This window comes from Catharus ustulatus, chromosome Z (genome assembly GCF_009819885.2).
Source record: "Catharus ustulatus isolate bCatUst1 chromosome Z, bCatUst1.pri.v2, whole genome shotgun sequence".
Classification (NCBI taxonomy): domain Eukaryota; kingdom Metazoa; phylum Chordata; class Aves; order Passeriformes; family Turdidae; genus Catharus; species Catharus ustulatus.
In genome coordinates, this window is record NC_046262.2 from 10316202 (window position 1) to 10336254 (window position 20053).

Genomic DNA, 20053 nt, shown 5'->3' on the forward strand with positions numbered 1-20053 from the left:
AACAGAAAACACAGGGTGTGTATTATCACCACTGCTTTGTGTTATCACCACTGTTTTGGTCAAAAATAAAAAACACGACACCATACCGGCTGCTATGACGAAAATTAACTCTACCCCAGACAGGTCCAGTACACCCCACTTAAAAACAATAGGAAAAACCTGAATCTAGTACGTCTATCTCATACAAAATAGGCCCCTTATAGACTGACTAAATAAGAGGTGGAAGTTTCACTAACTTGACTAACTAGGCCACATTGATTAAAATATAATTCTATCCTCCAGGTTTATAACTACAGTGTATCTGCACCCAAATACAACATCTACCTGTCCCATGTCTACCTTTTCTTTTACAGCAGTTACAATTAAAAACAGTGTGTAAAATACTGCATCATTCCAAACTGGGGAGGCGCATAATGCTTAATTTTGAATAGTCTGCATCTGGTCATTAATGTGGACGGAATTCTAGAGTCGTGTTTTGAGTCTTGAAAAAACTGTGTACATAAGGGAGAAAGATTCCTCTGTTCTTAGTCTATATCTCATCCAATCTTCCTTTCAGTTCTTTTCAGAACAGCTTCTAGTTCCTCACTTGTTTCACTTGCCCAGGTGCAAACAATTTTCAAGAAACAGAGTACCTCACAACAATGCCACATCAACATCTTTGTTGTGAGGCTAAACAAAAAGTTCACCCACTGCACTGTTCTCACATTGAAAGGAACAAGTTCCTCCACTTAGTATTTAACATGTATTAACTGTAAATGGAAAGTCTCTGCCATATTTTGCAGAAGTTGGTAAAGTAGGAGTTCCATTTAAAGATCCAGCTCAGGCAATGTAGTTGCAGTTAGCCCTTCCTGAGTAATCAGTACAGACAGAACATCCACCTGACATCTACCTCAAGCTACACAGTGAGTGTCATATACCTGCCTTGGTCACTGGGCACTGCAGAAGACAGAATACTCAAATTACAACACAATACATACAGAATGCCTCTCTCGAGGTAGAGACTGCCCAGTGTGGAAGTGCCACAGTAAAATCAAGTGTCTGTTGAAAACAAAAAAAAACCCCAAAAAATAGAAGTGCAATGTGCTGTACAAGAATGACAAGCTAAATACAAACCTCCTGGTAAAAACCACGTATAAAAGATGTCTGGCAGCTGAGGACTCTAAGTAACACAACTACATGATGCTATCTAGTAAGAACATAAAGGCAGATGACTAGAAAGTATATAGCAAAAAGCAGCTTACAAATGCTTAAAAGAGTATCAGCAACAGAAAGATAGGCAAAAAGCCTGACAACTAACTTCCCAGTGTGTTGAATAAACCCTCTGACATCCACAAATAAAAAAAGAGCTTTGAATGTAACACCTCTCCCATTATAATGATCTAGCTTGTGGGGTATATTATTTCAATGGTCCATCACATACACAGGAAGAAAAAGGGAAGGAGAAAAGGGTGAAATGCAGCAGTTTAGTACAGGTTGTACTGGGGAAGGTGGGAAAGACTTGGCATGCACAGTTCTGGCTCACACTCAGACCAACAGCACAGTGATTTTCTCCTGCTACTCATTTGTGCTCCTACTCATCCAGGTTTACACACTTGGAGGAAGAGAGCAGTTGAGAACTATTTTATGTGCAATCTCATAATTCTGATGTCTGTAAAGCACATGTGAAATCATTCCACAGCAACATTTTATCAATATTTCTGACAGAAAGTAAGCTACTGAAATTTATCTAAGACTGTTTGAAAGCCAGAAGAACAAAACCAGTTAAAAGCAGCCCATGGCTAGTTAACTAGTTATTTTCTTTTTTTAACTAAAATTTATGAAAAAATGGACTTCGAATGCTGTGCAGAGGAAACCAAGCCACACATTTACTCCAGACTAGCTTCCCCTCTCCCTGTTAATGCAACACAGAGATGAGTACGTGCTGTAGTAATTATTTGATCAGTAAGAAAGTAATTTTTAAATATACTGTCCACAATACTTAGTCTGGCCAATTTACCCTTGCAAATAAGTCCATCACATGGACCTTGCCTAATTAAAATAAATGCCACCTATATAGCAGTAAATGTTATCTACATTAGGGTAAAAGAACACCTGAAAAAATATATTACTTCTTTAATATAAAAAATTATTTTCAGTTTCAGGATTATTTCTCTTCTAGCAGTAAAGAGCGAAACCTTCTTATATATATATACTTATTTCAAAATGTTTAATAAAAGCAGCTTGCTAAAGGGAGAGGAAGAAGAGTTATGGTGTGTTTTTAAGAGTGCTCAAGTTAAAGCTTCATTTAAGAGCACTTTAAAAACTGGAAAGCACTGCTAAAAGGGCTCTGACAATGCTTTTGTCTTTGCCCTACACCAGAGAGCTTGCCATAAAAAACGGACTTTGCCACACTCAAAGTTATCCATAGAAAAATAATCTAGATTACAGATTAAGCGTACTATAAAAGTAGGGATAACCACACCAACTGCATGCAAACTACTTAAAATCAGCATATCCTCAAAAGAGCCCAAAAGCAGGATTTACTCAGCAGCATGGTAAAGAGCCACTTTACTCATCTTGTAGCAAAGTGAATTGGGGTACTCCTCCTCCCACACCTCCTATCTTCTCCTAGTCTGTAATTTATCTATAGACATGAAACAGAAAAATAAAAAAGACCCAAAAGGTAGGCAACTATGAAAGAAAGAATTTTTCACCACAGACATTACACACTTTGTTGCTATTAGGCCCTGAACATTTGAGAAAAAGCATGTCTTTGTCCAGGTTTCAACACATTCATACATCACTCTTCAACTGCAACGTGAATGAATTCCCAGTAGATGCCTCTTCAAGTTACACTTGTTTGTCTCAGAAATTTTCCAGCAAAACTTAGGCGCTTCCAAGTCGACATTCAGCCCCTCGCTGAAACTGTTTCCATGAGAGGAAAAAAAGACTAAAAGGATACAAAGAAGACACTTCAAAACCTGTTAATTTCTTACAAAGGCAAATCCCCTCAAGACGTTTGCATCACAGTATCCGTTTTGCTAAGTCAAATCTTGAGAGCAGGAAAAACATCATCCACATATTGAATATTTTCAAAATTCCTATGTAATCTTTCACGCAAGTACCTTTAGGATTAGAATATAAAATTCAGAAACCAATTGACGCACTCGTATTTGTAAGAATAATAAAGAAACTACATTTTAAAACTAATCAGATCAATATAAAATAGCCCATCTGAACCAGGCACGCTAGTTCCCTAATAGCTTATTTCAATACAATGAAAAATACCATAAATTGGAGACCTTCACGTGACCTATTTGGACACATAGCTATTCTGCAAAACCAAATTTTCAGCAATAAATGAAATTTTTGAAGGCCAAACATAAGCAACAAAGATCCAAGATAATTTCTGGACCTAATGAAGTGAATTAACATTACCTCACTCTCACAAATCACATGTTAGTCTTCAGCTAAGAAAGGGTAAAAACTCTAAGAAATATTTATGTTGCAGTAGAACTGCAGTAGCCAGGTGTTTTTCAGTATACTTTACACGACTATTCTTTCAACAAGTGAGGAATTAGTTAGAGACCAAATAAACATTCTATCTTGGTGGGTACTAGGTCTCTCTAGCTGCTTCAATTTGTTTAGTTGTGGTAACTGTATAGAGGATAAAAGCAGCTGAGTGCACTGCTATTATGTAAACGGATTCCCAACAAATACCAAAACAAAATTTTAAAAAGGAGGGGGGAAAAAAAATAAAAGAAAACAACAAACAAATCCACAACCAGAAGAAAACCTACAAGGATGAAACACAGTGGAGTTGCACAGCAGGACCACCTCACAACCTCTCCATTTTTATGGGACTGAATTACAAGATGCCAGGAGGACCAGTAATGAAACGGCTACCCTGCACTCATCTCTTACCTATCATTTTTAAGCTATATTCTAACTTCCAATATTTATCACTCCCTTTTTTTGTTTCAGTGATTCTACATCATAACTTCCTTTTGCTGTGCCTTTGACTTATCCTTTTGATGCCTGGAAAGGCTGACCTGGAACAGAGACTAGACAGAGCAAAAGGAATAAAATAGGTATTGACTGAAAGGATACACTTTGGGCAGTGCAAGAGCCTGGCCAGGGCTACACCCAAATCAAATCCAAGATAGCTCCTGGTCATGAGTTTTTACACTTCTATAAGTTTTGGTTCATCTACATATTGGGGTGAACTGTCCAACCACAGCCCCAGGTTATGAAGTCTCAACCCCCTTGCTTGTGCCCTTCCCTTTCCCGTTGTTTATGCTTTTTGGGTGCTGGCTGTCCTTGATTCTCTAGCTAGGAAAGGATTGTTTTGTCTAACTACCCTGTGAAGAGATCTTACTAACACCTAATATGAAGTTTCAGAGTTACACATCAAGCAGCTGAGATTCTGAAAAATATAAAGGCTAAAACCCAAGGCATCATTATCACAATACCAGCGTTTTACCTAATACAGTACTAGTTTTTTTTCAGTGCATGTTTTTCATTCCTATAGCAACTGGCTACTGCTCTGCTTTAAATGGATGAACCTGCCTCTCTTTTCTAGACATGTTTCTGAAGGATTTTCAAATACATTCAGGTATTGTGATGGCTCCCTGAAAAATTTTAGTAGTGTATTTTCTTGCAGTTTATTACCTGCTCCACCAAGGACACCGCATCTGTCGCTATGCAAGCATGTACATATTTCAGCACATATCCCTTATAACCTGTCTTGACTTTGGAATACAGGAATAGTTATGTGTACACAGAAAATACAGACTGAAGAAGAACTGCTAATGGAGAAGAGCAACCAGAACACATACATTAGGTACAACTTAATTAGGCCAAACTGGTGGGGAACACAACATTAACAAACAAAAAGGCCACGTCCAAGAAACAGGTACAATAGCAGTTAATTGTATTCAGACATCAGGAATACATTGAGGGGTGGTGTGCTTGTTTTACAGCTGCCAGAAATTCCCATCACTGAATCCATACTGCAGCAGCAACCAGACAACAACTCCAAAGTCTTGCTGTGATTGTTTATGACCATCACACCACTGTGAAAACAGGATTCACATGAGTATTTAACAATCTCCTGGAAACATGGAACTCATCAATGCATCACTAAATGGATCTTCCTGAAAAACTGTGTCCTAATAGAAAAGACTCTCCCATGTACACTTAGGTGTGCATGTATATAAAGGTAGTTCCGTACACATGATGAATTTTGTATACATTTTACATGAAGTTAAGCCATATAAAAATCTGAAAGCCATGTTACCAATGCATGTATCAGTGAGTGTTCTGAGAAAGCTATTTTTAGGAAAACATGTTCTTTGGTCAAAACAGAGTCCTTGCTTTTGTATTTTTTATTTATATATTCTTTGACCAACCCAGTCTACTTTTCGTATTTTTTTCTTACTTTAAAGTAAACATTAAATTGCTTTACCTTGTTGGAATAAACAGGAAGGATAATCTCTGCTTTAAATTTACAGGTTTTCAATCAAGCTTGTATCTCATACACTTGCCTTTGCCTGTCCCATAGACTTCATATAGTTTCACCATGTCACTTTACAGACCTTACATTGCCCTTCTTTTCTTGCTCTCTTGAGAAAGACTCACTTAAATGCTACAGTAAATCAGTTCTACTGGAAGTAAAGACTTTGTGAAAACATTTTCAGATGTGTAAAGGAAGTTAGTTCTGTTTACTTATCATTAGAATAACAGAGAACAAAAATATTCATATTGGAAAACCAGCCTATAGTTTTATTTCCAATTTTGGAAGGAAAACACATGACAAATGGTTTAAATCACATAGCCTGTACACAGGAGCATAAGAAGGCCCAAAATCAAAGTCCAAATCCCAATGTTTCATGTCTAACAAAGCTCACAAAGAGGGTATGCTACAGCTCCTGCATTTAAGCCACCTGCTCTGGAGATGACATTGTAATTCTTTTTGTCTGATGTCTCCACTGCAAAATCCCAAGGGAGTTACAGCTATCCACGCCACGGTAGCCATTCAGTTCCTTTTTCTATACAAAGGAATATTAGATCATCTGCAACGTATGTCAGTGCTGTGTTTAGCAAAGTCAAACAATTTACAACTTTGATGCACACCATTGCAAAGGTGGACTTTCAGACCTAACGTTAACTATTGTCTTTCAATACACCACAAAGACTTGTGCCATATATTGCTCCTGGGCAGACACAATGCTCCCTACCCTGAAATCTTTACAGCCTAATTCCTACCAATGCAGCAGATCTAGCACACAATCCTGGGGGCTGAGAGATCACCCAGTTTATACCACCCTCCTCAAGGAACCGAAGCCAATCCTGCCAGCAATCACTCTTGCCACTCCTAACTGACTCTCCCCAACTATTCAGGCAGAACAGAAGTGTAGAAAGATAAATGCTCATATGCATTCAATTCAACAAGCCTTCAATTTTACATTGAAGCAGAGATCACTATCAACTGAGGTTATCAGGACGCCATGGCAAGGTCCATCTGAAAAAATGGGACTACAAGAACATGTTGTGAAACACAGTCGGAGAGAAACAAAATGCTATTGTAGCAGGTATACACACAGATCCTAGAATCACAAAGTAAGCTGGGTTGGAAGGGACCCACAAGGATCACTGAGTCCTACTCCTGGCCCTGCACAGCACCATCCCCAAGAGTCACACTGTGTGCCCAAAAATGCTGCTCAAATGCTGCTTGAACTCAGTCAGAATTTGTGCTGTGACACGTGTTAAAAAACAACCATTAATCAAGAAAAGCACTCTGTATTTACTACAAACCAGTAAATTTATTTTAGAAGTAATGCTCTGTCAACGAACCTGTAACTTACCAGCCTCCCTCCCATATTATCTTATTCTCCTGAACAGGCACAGTTTCAGGAGACTTGCATTCAAATCAATGAACTAGATTAGGTAATTTACTTGTCACACAAATTAAAAACAAAAGCAAGTTTACTCAACAAAGTAAAAGAAAAGCTGGTTGCTTAATCAAATCCATGCTACATCTTATACCTAAAATAAGAGTGTATTACACTTTAATCATACACCACATCAAATTAAACTATCAATATCCTGACAGAACTCTCTTTCTCTAGTGTGTGTGCTTTCTATATGGACTGCCTTTTTCAAACAAAAAAAAATACAACAGACTGGTGGAAGTACACCTTCCTCAATGACTTACAGTATCATGGCAAACTATTTAGCAACGAAATCAGTAAAAACACAGAATTATATAATAATGCCATTACTTCATTTGGACATACATCTCATTATTCACGGACCATTTTTGTCATATAACCCTCCCCCCAACTTTAAGATATTTTTCACATGAATTACTCTGAAAAGTCTTAGTAGAAAAGGGCTGCTCAGCATCCTAGAGCACTTGAGGGCCTCTTAAGTACCAGAGTTCTGTCTGATAAAACCCACGGGAGTAGAGGGATCTCCCACATTAGAGCCATGGATAAGTTGAAGGAGGATAAATGTGCCAGGTTCACCCAGGCCTTCAAGCCCAACGCTGGCCTGAAGACCTGGCCCCCATATCCAGGTCCCTATCTTGCCCCAGGCCCTCTATATTCCCTCTCACATGTATTCATATGACAGCCCCTCTGCGAACCCCGCAACCAAAGGGCAGCGCTACAAACTATGCTGGGTTCCCCCTCCCCAAAATCCGTGCACCTCTTCCTCACCTCCTCCAAAACACCAAGCCTATTCCATCCACACAACGTTCCCCATCCCCTCTGCCCCCAAGCCCACAGCCACTCACGCTGCAGCGCCCTCGGCCCCATCCCACCACCAGGCTACAGCACCCAAAAAAACTCACAAAAACCAGTGTCCCCTCGGGCACCCCCTGCACCCCAGGCCGCACCTCACGGTCCTTGAGGCCCAGCAGCAGCACTTCCTCCATGAGGGTGAGACGCGTCTCCTTAGAATCGCCCTTCTCGTCGTCGCCGGACTCGTCCCGGCGCCCTTCATCCTCGGGGCCGCCGCCGGCGCCCCGCTCCTTATCGGCGGCGGCGGCGCTGCGGGAGGCCTCGGTCCGGCGCTGCACTAGCCCGGAGCTGCGCTGGGTCAGGGAAGTCATGGTGGCGGGGACACGGCGAGGCTCGGGCGGCGGCTCGGGGAGGGGACGGGCCGGGCTGGAGCCGCTCCGCCCTACGCGGCCCGGCCGCGGGCAGTCATGGGGAGCGGGCCGGTCCCGGGGCGGCCGCGCTGGCGGCGGCGGCGGCTCAATATGGCGGCGCGGGCTGATGTCAGCGGAGGATGTGGCAGCGGCGGGCGGGGCGGCGCCGGAAAGGACCCGCGGCTGAGGGAGCGCGGCCGTGACCCGGGGCGGGCACTGCGCTGCCTTCGGGTGCAGGGGTGCCCTTCCACCAGCGGCTCGTTTAGGCGGCCGCCAGTCCGCTTGGCTTCGCACAATCATTAAAGTTGGAAGAGACCGTCGAGACAATCCAGTACAACCGTCCGCCTTGACCTGTCCCTGTAACCCCTAAACCACACAACCCAGAGCCGGATCCAGACAGCTCCTGACCTCCAGGGATGGTGACTCCAGCACGTCCCTGGGCAGCCTGTTCCAATGACTGACCACTCGAGTTCAGACACAAAACCGTGTCCGAGTGCTGGCGCAGCCCCCCAGCCCTTTCCCCCAGGGAAAGCGTTCGAGGCCGGGTGGATGTGGCACCGGCCGGGGCTGCTGGAAGGCCAAGGTGCGGGCCAGGGCCGCACCGCGCTGGGCCCCTCACAGGACACTGAGGAGCCAGTCCAGAGAAGGGCAGGGAGCTGGGGAAGGCTCTGGAGCACGATCTGATGAGGAGCAGCTGGGGGAGATGGGGGTGCTCGAAGAAACGGAGGTTCAGGAGGGACCTGGTCACTCTGCAGCTGCCTGGAAGGAGGCAGGTGTAGCCAGATGGGGGTCAGCCTCTTGTCTCGGCAGGATAGGCTGATACAACCTCAAAATGTGCCAGTGTAGGTTCAGGGTAAACACTAGGAAGCATTTTTCACGGAAAAAGTGATTAGACACTGCTCTGGACTGCCTAGGGAGGTGATCGTCCCTGGAGGTGTCTAAGGAAAGACTGGATGTGACACTCAGTGCCATGGACTGGTTGACACGACGGTGTTCTGTGATAAGGTGGGTTTCAAGATCTCAGAGTGGTCTTTTCCAACCTCTTCCATCCTGTGATTCTGTGTTCTTGTCCATAGCAGAGGGTTGGAACGAGATGGTCTTTAAGGTCTCTTCCCATCCAAATTCTGTGATTCCATGATTCTACGTATATGTACGTGTACCCATCAGGTGAACTCAGGTGGGCTCTCAACAGTTTTCACTTCAGATTTTGGAGATGGATTCCCTCAGCTCTGCTGTTGACGGGCACCTTTTCAAACCTTTAGCCCTTTGGCATGTGCACATCAAAAATTTTTTAAAAATGCCTATCTAGGCTAAATCCCATGTAAGTTTTCACATAGTGGAATTTGTTGAAGAATAAAGGTGTTTATGGAGTAGGCAAGATTTACACTTTTTAGTTCACAGTTAGAATATTGCATTTAACCACATCAAGATATATAAATACAAATATATGTAAAATAGGTATTTACTGTATAAATAAAATATGTGAATAAATAGAGGGTTGTTTTTAGTGAGTTGTCTGGTGTTTTATTTTGTTGTTGTTGTTTTGGTGGTTTTTTTAACTGGACCCTCTTTTAAACTGAACTGTTTAGCAAGAGCTCTGAGTCACTCTGAAGTGACTTTAGCTTTCATTATTTTCTACACTCCCAGTTTTTGAATCCCCTGCTCTTGTGACTCGGTCACAATTTGGTGCAGAATAAGAAAGAATAGCAGAAGGACAATCCTGAACCCCAGAGGATCTGGATCACTCATGCGAGTCTTTGCTGATTGTTCTTCTTCTGGTTTTTGAGGCCTGCTGATTATTCACAGTCCACTTACTGTGCAACGTTCTTTTTTTTGTGTCTTTCTGCGGCTTTTTGTTAATTAAAATGTCCTTCTGTACCAACTCAAATGCCAAACCAAAGCTGAAGGATATAGCATCACTGTTATTTTTATCAAATAAACGTTTGCTCAAAGAAGGGACACCACAATAGCACTACAAGATGTATTTCCTGGAAATGTCATTTCTGAGCTTTAATTAAACTCAAACAGTTATTAATTTAGTCCTCTCTGAGAAACTTGGATATTTTCCTGAGGATTATAGTCCAGATGACAGGCATGTAATTAGCCTGGGTCATTCCCTTTGCCTTCTTTTAACATAGTCACTGTATTAGCATTCTTGCTGTTCTTTGGTGCTCCCAAGGTTTATTGATAGTCATATTTAGGGGAAAAAAAAAAGAGGTTCCAAAAAGCTATTTAAAAACTTGTATGTAAGCTATCCTCGCTTACTGATACAAATTACTTAGCTGTGGTGCTGCTGTTTAAATTTTTTTTAAATTACTGTTACTGGAAAGAATTTAATCTTTGTCAAGTCTGATAATATTTAGCTGTTTTCCCAGAATGCAAAGGTGTTGATTACATTTTCTGACAGGACTGTCAACAATTCTTACATCTGACTTTAGTAATATCATTGGTATAATTTGCCTTGTACGTACATTCAATTCACATTCAAGCATGACTTACATTTTCTCTAATTCCTATCTTAAATTTTTATCAGTAGAATGCACTGTTTGGGCTGTTAGAATTATTTTCACTTTTCCACTAGATTACTGTGGCATTTCAGTACATTTTCATTTTGTCCTGATTGCATTTTAAAGGTTTACTGATGGAATGTCCATTATTAGCTCATTTTTTTCTTTTTTTGTTTTGTTTTGTCTTGTTTTGTTGTTTTTGTTTTTGTTTTGTTTTGTTTTGTTTCAGTTCTGTTGTTGTTGTTGTTGGGTTTTTTGTTGCTTTTCTATTTTTTTTAATCCTTTCCTGAAGGGCCTCAAAGGACTCATCATTACTTTCCATTTTGTAAAAATAAGAATAGCTGTTGTTTGTATTACTGATTTGCCCACTTTTCTGTATTTTGTTACAAAAACAAACAAATTAGGATCACTTACAGGTTAATCATTTTTTGTTGATCAATTTCATTTTTATTATGATGAGCTTATACTTAACAGTCACTTTTTTGACTTAGAAACTCAGATGTTTGCACAAATTGAATGGTGTAATTTCAAACAAATGTATTTCTTAATAATTAATTTCACTTCTGACTCATTACCTGATGAACATAAACGAAGTTCAGCGTGAATCAAATTAAGAACACATACACTTGAACTTTGAGCAAATTAAATTTTTTTACACTATTGCAACACTGATAGAGCAAACCAAAATCTGAATGAAAAGGATAGCAAACAAGACATGTTTCAGTACATGATTTTGTTGTTGATCCTTTCTGCACAGCAGAGAGCTGGTGTACCACAGAGGAGCACTCTCTGGATATTCACCTGGGAGAGCCTTTTTCATGACCTTCATAACTGCAATTTATTTTACAGCGCCAAGCAGTATTTGAAAAATATTTCTGAGTCCTGCATGGCTTTATCAGGAGTTCAGAAGGCTATATCCCCCAACACTGCGGTGTGTGGTTGGTATTGTTTGGGTTGACTGGGCATCTTATTGGGTGCAGGCTTCCATTCCTCCTCCATCCCAATGCCAGTGGTATTCAAGAGCTGATGCCCAAAATCTTCAAGACACTCTGTAAAGAAGTAATAATGCAAAAGGCTGTTGTTCATCTTGCAGTCAACTGACCTTGTAATGCAGCCTAGTTTATCCTTAAGCCCATCTCTAGCAGAATGCAGTAGTCTTCTCAGGTAGCTAGGATATTTTTAATTGCTGCTAGCCAAGTGGGAGGTTGAAATAAAAGGGAAAAGAGCAAAGGCATGAATTTGAGTGTCTTACTTCCTGTTGTGTTAGTTGCAGTTGCCATGATTTGGTTTCTCCTGGGAGTAGGAATTAACTCAGTGATGTCAGCAGGAAAAGTGAGTGGCAAACTGATTCCAAGTGTGTGTTGGAACATCAGGTCAGGAAAAGAGTAACTTTATTTAACACCTGAGGTTGGAGCTCACATTCTTATAACTACAAACAAGTGTTTCACAATTTGTACATCAGGAGCATGACACAGAGCTGGCTGAAGTGAGAAATTGCAGAGATCTCATCTTAATAGATTTGCCAGGCTCTGGAACTTCAAACACAAAGGGTCCTAATGCTCCTGTCACGGTATAATTACAGGATATAGGAAGGCAGATTTTCTCCTGAAAAACAGATTAACAGGGAGTGAATGTTTTGAAGCTGACAGCAAGAAAACAGGAGTTGTTTTCCAGAAGAAGGCTAACTCTGCTATGGCTCCACCATCCAGCAGTTTCACCAGTCGAGCTTGTTTACATTCCTGCCTGTGTCTTCCATTCCCTCCCAGTGAAAGTTTGACACTCCCAATCAGGCCACTAAAAACAAGTGTCAGGTGGAGCCTGAATCCCTGTGGAGATCTGACTTTAAAGCAAAAGTCAAGAAAAAGGCCATGTTCCCTGTATAGTTTCAGGGATCTGTTGACAGGCCAGCCTCATAAATAGGCACAGGATCATTGCTGAAGGAGTACTGTGCTGGAGTACAAAGTACGGAAACACAAGGATCAGGACTAAATGGTGACAGAATTCCTTAAGGTCAAAAAGTCTTCAATACCATGCTGATTACAGACATATTGCTTGAATGCTAGACTAGACATTTGTGGCAGGAAAGAATTGGAAACAAACTGCTGTGAGATTTGTTCTACCCTATATTATCAGTGTGATCTCCAAGAACAGGATTTTCACTGCCAAGAAGAATCAAGATGCTGAAAGGTACAGAGTGATGAAAGAAGGAGAAGATCAGAGATAAGAGACAAGTGAGCAGGCTTGTGTATGATACTGTGCATGGGAAGGAACCAGAGTCAATCATCAACTGACCCCAGAAGTTGTGTCTGGTACACAGTGATAATGTAACATTTTCTCTTTGAGTTTCAGCTGCACCTGTTTTACTCATGCTGTGATTTTGATTGCTAAATAAATCCTTCAGTAGCCAGTGTGGACCAGCTGGGTTTTTCTTCCTGGTTTTAAGAATGGATTTTCCAACACTAGCAGCAAAATAGTAAAAAAACACCTAGTGATTACTCTTTCTAGCTGTACAACAAACTCTCATTTGGCTCTTAATGCCCAAGTGTTTGAATGTTGTTTAAATTGTCAATTTATAAAGCCAAAATTTGCCAATGTACCTTTTCCAATAGCCACTTTCTAAGCTTCTTCTTTAGGATAATTCAAGGATAATGTTCTAGGCTTCTCCAAAAATTGTGTATTTAATTACTACTTTCAGCAGCATAAATGCCAGTGTTTAACGCTGAGCTCATTTAAAATCAGATGCAGACACTTTGTTATAAAACTTATCTTCAAAGGACTTGGAGTTAAAAATCAGCACATGCTGCTTTTGAGTTTTGTATCTACAAATACAATAAATTGTGAATTTTTAGAAGAAGAATGACTGGCGTTTTGGGAAGACCAAAGGCAGACATAAGAAAGTGCTGTGCACATTTGCTCATTTAAAAAGTGGGTTTTTTATTTTGAGTATTTCCAGACACTCTAATTTTCTTATCTCTAAGAGAGTTCAAATGATTGCTAGTCCCTGAAATCCTTGTATTGTAATTGAATTTTCCTCCTTGTATCTGAGTGAAATTCTTCAGCAGCAAGGATCTGCACTGGTTATTTCAATATTACAATTATAGTACTGAAATCATAAGGGCAAAATTATCAGTCAAAGTGCTCTTTATAATTGAGATGTCTTTTCATTTCTAACAGGCATCCTGTTCAACCACCATTCCTAGAAAAAATGTGTCATTTTCTTGACAAATGTTCATTGTGCAAAATGAGTCTTACGAAACCTTTACCAAAACTGTTTTTGGTATTTTGGCAAAATTTTAAACACATAATGCAGTGAATTTTTTACAAGTTCAGCTTTGAAAAATCTTTACTTCATGTCCTAATGTAACAAATGCTTTACTATCTGTTCCTTGTAATGTATAAAAATACTCATCAACTGATTAAAAAATACATCAAGCCAGATGGCGCAAAGAAAATGTTTCCACAGAGTTGTAATTTACAAGATAAATAGTGATTAGCGAAGCATTCATGTTGTCTAAATAGAGAGTACTTGTGTGCATTTTGAGTGTGTGTAGAATAAATGTCGAATACTCTTGGTAGGTTTACACCCTCTTGTTATGACCAAAGACCCATGCATAGAGAATCAAATAATGAGTGGTAATTTTAGAACTGCAAACATGAGGCAAAAAGAGACATGGGGTCAGTGAGGGAGAAAAGTACAGATTCCAGGAACTGGTAGTCACATTAACTCAGAAAAGGTGTGTGAGCAGCTGGGAAATAGAGGAAAAACTCTAGAAGCCATCTCTGAGCCTCTATAAAAATTGTGTTAAGGGAGATAAAGCTGCATTTCCAAGCAACCTTGCTCATGAGTGATCAGCCAAGTGCATTGCATTCTCTGTGTTGCTCCTGGCAGAGGTGGCACACCCTGCTTGTGCGGGATAATTTGTGCTCCTGATGGCAGACAAGAGGTTGGGATCATAGGGAATGCCAGAAGGTTTGGCACAGATGTCAATACCTTCCATAGTACCTTCTACCCAGGGAGCAAAAAACACTGATAAAATTTGTAGATCAATTTTACCGACATCTCTGCATGCATGTCTAATTAGTTTGCTGAAGTTAGCTTTGAAAACATGGGCAAATAAAATCCAAGTCAAGTCCTAGGGAGCATTCTGTCTCACCCTCTTCCTGTGAACTGGCTTGCAGCGGTTGACTATGACAATGGAGAAAACTCCAGAAGATGTTTTTTTGAGGGGATGTACTTGACCTTAGCTGGGGAAGTTCAGAAATGAGACAGCATCAGAGCACTGCTACCTTTCTGTGTTGATCTGTAACCCAAGTGCCTCTGCTGACTGCAAAACAGAGAGCTTCAGAGTATTATCCTGTGAACTGATCCCCAAAGGACTAAAAGAAGTAAAACATGGACTAGTATTTTGGGGAATTAATTCTGCATGCATCATACTTGTGAAAAACCAAGTGTATTGTGAAATGGTATTATTAATACTTCATTATATGGGATGGCTTTTGAAGCAATTTCACTGGCAAGCACTTTACCATCTATCCTAATATATAAATCTGGTGCAAAAGACTTGCTATTCAAACAGAAATCTCTTCATAGGTGATCTGCAAATAATTTTTTTTAATGAATCTACACTGCAGAACACATTCCTAATTAAAATTGGCATGGTAATTTGAATGGTTGGGACAAAGGCTGTTTAGGACATTAACCACATAATAGAGATTGATAAGCATTTTAGCATTGCTGACCAGTTGAATAAGTACATTTTCATAAATTCTGATTGCATTTAAGAGTTCATTAATGAGCTACAAATACGTAAGTACTCCTGCTATGTACTAACATAGCACTAAACATAAGGCTAAATGTACAGAACTAAGTAAAGATCACAGAATCACAGAGTATTCTGTGTTGGAAGGGACCCACAAGGATCGTCATATGAATGGCCCATATGGAGATCAAACCCACAACCTTGCATCATTAGCACTGTGCTCTAAGCAACTGAGCACATCTCAGGGTTGAGAAGTACAATATTTAACCTTACGACACAGAGTGAGGTGATTCTAGAATGTCTACTATTTTTTAAAATTAGTATTTGTAGCTGTCACAGTGAATTCAACAGAGCAGAAAACTGACTAGTAGTCAGGGACTGTCAGAAAACTCAGAAAAAAAAAAAAAGATAATTTTTCCATCAGCCTTGCACCTCCATAGAATACTCATTTTTCTCCCTGTTGGCGTATTTTTTTCTCCCCCTGAAAGCTAGATTGAGGAAGAAGATAGGGGATTTGAAACTTCACTGTTCAAGGCAAAGAGAGCTAAAACAACACCAGAAATACAAATCAGAGCTGGAAAGATTACAGGACTCTTTTTCTAGGGATGCTGGTATGGGCAAGGAGGACTCCTTGCTCAGAAGCCTCACCACTTGCAGTGTGAACTTGCAGCTTGGTGCATTTCCCTGCGCACCCAGACATGCAGCAGCAGTGACCCTGACAAAAATAGCATTGAAAAACTTGGCAAGAGAATGGTTCCCCAAAACTCTTCTCTGTGTCTGGGAGGAAAAGGAAAGGAAGTATGAAAATGTGCTTGCATGACTTGTTCAGTTTGGTGCACTGGTGTCCTGCTGAGGGCCCCTTACTTCTGCGTTATTGTATTTATCTTTTTCTAAAGCTACTAAGTTCTTGCAAATGTTACCTTGATCTGGCCAGAAGAAGCTTTCCTTTCCCCTTGAATCCACTTACAGTAAAACTCCAAGCCAGAACAATGGTATTTGTCTGCCTCAGAGCCTCAGGCTTAGAGCAGCAGCAGCGTGTAGCAGGTGACCCTCAGATCACTTTCCTGTGCAGCTTCAGAACTGGCTACACCACACAGCCTCCCAAAAAATCTGCCTCCCACAGCTCCTGGGGGCAGTGGGATGCTCACAGCAATAAACTATGTCAGGATTAGACCTTCAGGGCTCCAATGACTTCCCCAGGGAGGAGAACTGGAAATGGATCAGCAGCTAAATTATCGCTGGTTGCAAATTAAGATGGAAGTTGGAAACAAAATCTTAGTGGAGAAACTCAGCTGATAACTTGTAATAAAAATACATCCAGCAACCTAAAAAGATGGCCCTGGCATGGTGTAGGAACCTCCAAACAGGAATGCTTCTGTGAGGGAGGCCCATGGCTGCAGCAGAGGAATGAGAAGAGCTGCACAGTGCATCTGTGTTTTCACTTGCATAGACAGTAAATCAAGATCTCTGCCTGGTTTACAAGGCATCGTTGAAAGAAAAAAAAAGGTATCTCTTCCTGCTCTTGCTAAGGTACAAATGACATCTGAACTTTCCATATTTAACAGAATATGTCACAGTGATGAGTCAGCCATCTGCATCAAGGTGTCCTACTTTGGTCTGTGCGGCTTTTTCTCCCTAAGTGTTTTCCCTAATATTTACTTAGGTACCAGCTTAATTCTCTTTGCCAAGGGATAAAACAGTGGTTTTAATTAACAGCTATTTACTACACAGTTAAGCCCTTCAGAAAGAAAATTTTAAAAAATCCCAACCCAAGCAAGAAATGTGGAAGCAGAACAAATGCACGAGAAGAAGACACAAGCTTTTACCGGCCTTAATGGTCAAAACACACCTATGGCTGAAACCCAGCAAGGTGATTTGCCACTGCTCAGAGCAGGAGAGCAGGACCAGGTGCTGCACCAAAGCAAAGAAAGCATGCCTTATCCTGGAAGCATAGTCCCACTCTGAAACACACTTCTGAAAAAAAACCCAAACCCAAACAATCCCAAACTCAAAATTAGGATTTTCCCTCTTCTTCAAATCAAATGTATTCTCTTCCCCTCACTGCAAATTCAGCCTGGAACTAGAGAGCTACCTTGCCCTTCACCATTAGTCATAAACATCCTGCAGGCAAAACCAAAGCATTACTTACATCTGCGTGACCCCAAGTTATAAATTGGCCTCAGATATGAATGTCATGTTTGAAAATGTGTTTGTTCATCATTATTAACACAAGGTTAATACAAAGTGCTATGCATTTCTGACATTCCATTTTATGACAGATGCTATTTCTGATGCTTTGCAAGGCCATGTTGCTCTTAGCTACACTAGTGCATGGGAAGTAAAACTTCAGTAAATTATTTTTATGTAGGTGTGCTTCAAGCAGAAAGTAGCAAGGACTTCATTTTGCCATTAACATCAGAAAATATAGCATAGAATATGAAGGACCAAGACTGTTTAGGGAAGAAGATGACATTTTTACCGCTTTCCATTGGCAGGTTTGTTTTGAAAGATGATGTTGCACAGAAATTACTCTAAAATTTGAAAATACATAGGCAGATAAAACTATTTCAAAGCATACTTTTTACTATGGCTTTTCAGCACAGTTGACAACAATTAAAAATATCAAGATTCCTAATTCTGCTTCATCTGCTAGTTTTCCTTCTGCAGGAAGAGATCTTTCTTCATCTGGGAAGTTGGCCAGCTCAGTGTCCCATTGGTTACTCCAGTTAGGAATAAAGCATCTTTGATGCAGTTTGGTTTACTTACAAAAATGCAGGAAGCCCTGCTGCTTTGAGCACAGGATAAATCAAACAGCTGGGGACAGCTTCTTTAACACAGCTCTTTGAGCCAGCAGCTGACCCAAGCACCATTTTGCAAGTCTTCCCCTCTTCCAGTTCTTCACAGGGCAGTTCTTCACTTCATTCTCCTCAGTGCCCACAAATTAATCTCAAAAATCTGATGGAATCGGCCCTCCAAAGTGGCTACAGTACTCCCTGCCCCATATGAGACAGACTGCTTAGACTGCTATAGCGCGGCAGGGAGGATTTGGTGGTGGCCACACTCAGATAAATTGGTAATTAATGCAACGTACCTTCTCCTAGGAGGCCCAGGGAAACATTCAGGAGGCTTGGGAGAAATGAATCAGTGGGTGATTCTCGCTAAACAAGATCATCCTGCAAGCATGGTGGGGACCTGGGTGGTCCCCACTGGCAGACCAATAGTGAAACTAATTGAAAAAAGGCTAATGGAGACTCATGAAATACGTTGCAAACACCTTTTTAACTCAGCCATACCTAAAGGGATTGAAAATCCTGCTAAAAAGGCTTTCAGAAAGCTCACACAGTTGAAGAGATTCCGTTTAAGGGCGCAGTTGTGTTTAAGTGTTTGTGGTGGGTTGGCCTTGGCGGGCTAGCAGGTGCCTGCCAAGGCCACTCTGTCACTCCCCTCCTCAACAGGGCAGCACAGAACATAAAATGAAAGGCTCATGGATTGGGATAAGGACAGGGAGAGGTCACCAGTTACCACCACAGCTGAAAGAGACTCGACTCACAGGTGTTAACTCACTGCCAGTTAAATCAGAGTATATTAATGAGTAGTTAGAGTGAGTATTTAAAAAGGCCTTCCCCTTTGGGGCACAAGGAGGGTGTGCTCCCTCTTTTCTCAGGTTCAGCTTTGTTCATGGTTTCCCTACCTCCATGCCCCCAATGGCACAACGGGACAGGGAATTGAGGCTGCAATCAGTTCATCACATGTTGTTCCTGCTGCTCCTCTTCATGGGGGGTACTCCTCACACTCTTGCACTGCTCCAGTGTGGGGTCCCTTCCAGTGAAACAGTCCTCCATGGAATTTTCCAAGGTGAGTCCTTCCCAGAGGCTGCAGTTTTCATGGAATGCTCCAGCCCAGGTACCCTCCACAGGGTGCAGTTCCTCAGGAGAGATTGCTCCACTGCGGGTCCCCAGTGGGGTCACAGGTCCTGCCAGCAAAGCTGCTCCAGCATGGGCTGCTCTCTCCACAGGCCACAGAGCTCTCCATGGAGAGCTCTCCATGGGCTTACAGCCTCCTTCAGGCACCCACCTGCTCTGCTGTGGGCTCCTCCAGGGGCTGCAGGTGATCTCTGCTCCCCTGTGGAACCCCAGGGGCTGCAGGGACAAAGCCAACCAGTCTTTTCCCCCACCTGTCCCTGGAAAGAGTTAATTTTTCTTTTTTCTCTTCAGTTCAGGTGTATAAAATTCCTTTTCAGTCCTATAGTTAATTTTACCTTTTTTCAACTCCAGTTTGGCACACTCAGGTGTTATTTTACTGACTAAATGTAACTTTTCAAAATAAATTTCTTGGCAGGGAACAGCCATTTCAGCTGTTTAAATGCTCCTCTGACAAATGCAAAGATGTCAGTCAACTTTTCCTTCAGTGTGTTGCAGCTGGGGAGACATTTGCCTTCTGAGGCTGGAGCTGGAAGGCAGCAAGTTGTACATTAATAACTGAGAGGGAAAATGTTCAAGGAGGAGAAGGATGTCCATCAGCCTAGACAGAATATTAATGTCAGCAACTTACACAAGGAAGGCTATTACTTTAATAAGACCCAAATTTTTTTTTTAAGTTTATATTCAGTCATTTCCTGCTGCCTAAATCATTCTGGGTCCCTGGTAATTCTA

At 41.3% G+C, this 20053-nt stretch overlaps 1 protein-coding gene across 1 annotated transcript in view; it reads right to left on the minus strand.

Annotated features, from left to right (window-relative positions):
- GOLPH3 (golgi phosphoprotein 3) overlaps positions 1-8171 on the minus strand; it is a 31901-nt gene extending 23730 nt beyond the window's left edge. Inside the window, exon 1 of the mRNA XM_033085868.2 lies at positions 7880-8171. Within this exon, the coding sequence (XP_032941759.1) occupies positions 7880-8095 (216 nt within the window). The 5' untranslated portion in view covers positions 8096-8171. The remainder of the gene's footprint in view (positions 1-7879) is intronic.
- Between the last annotated feature and the right edge of the window lie 11882 nt (positions 8172-20053).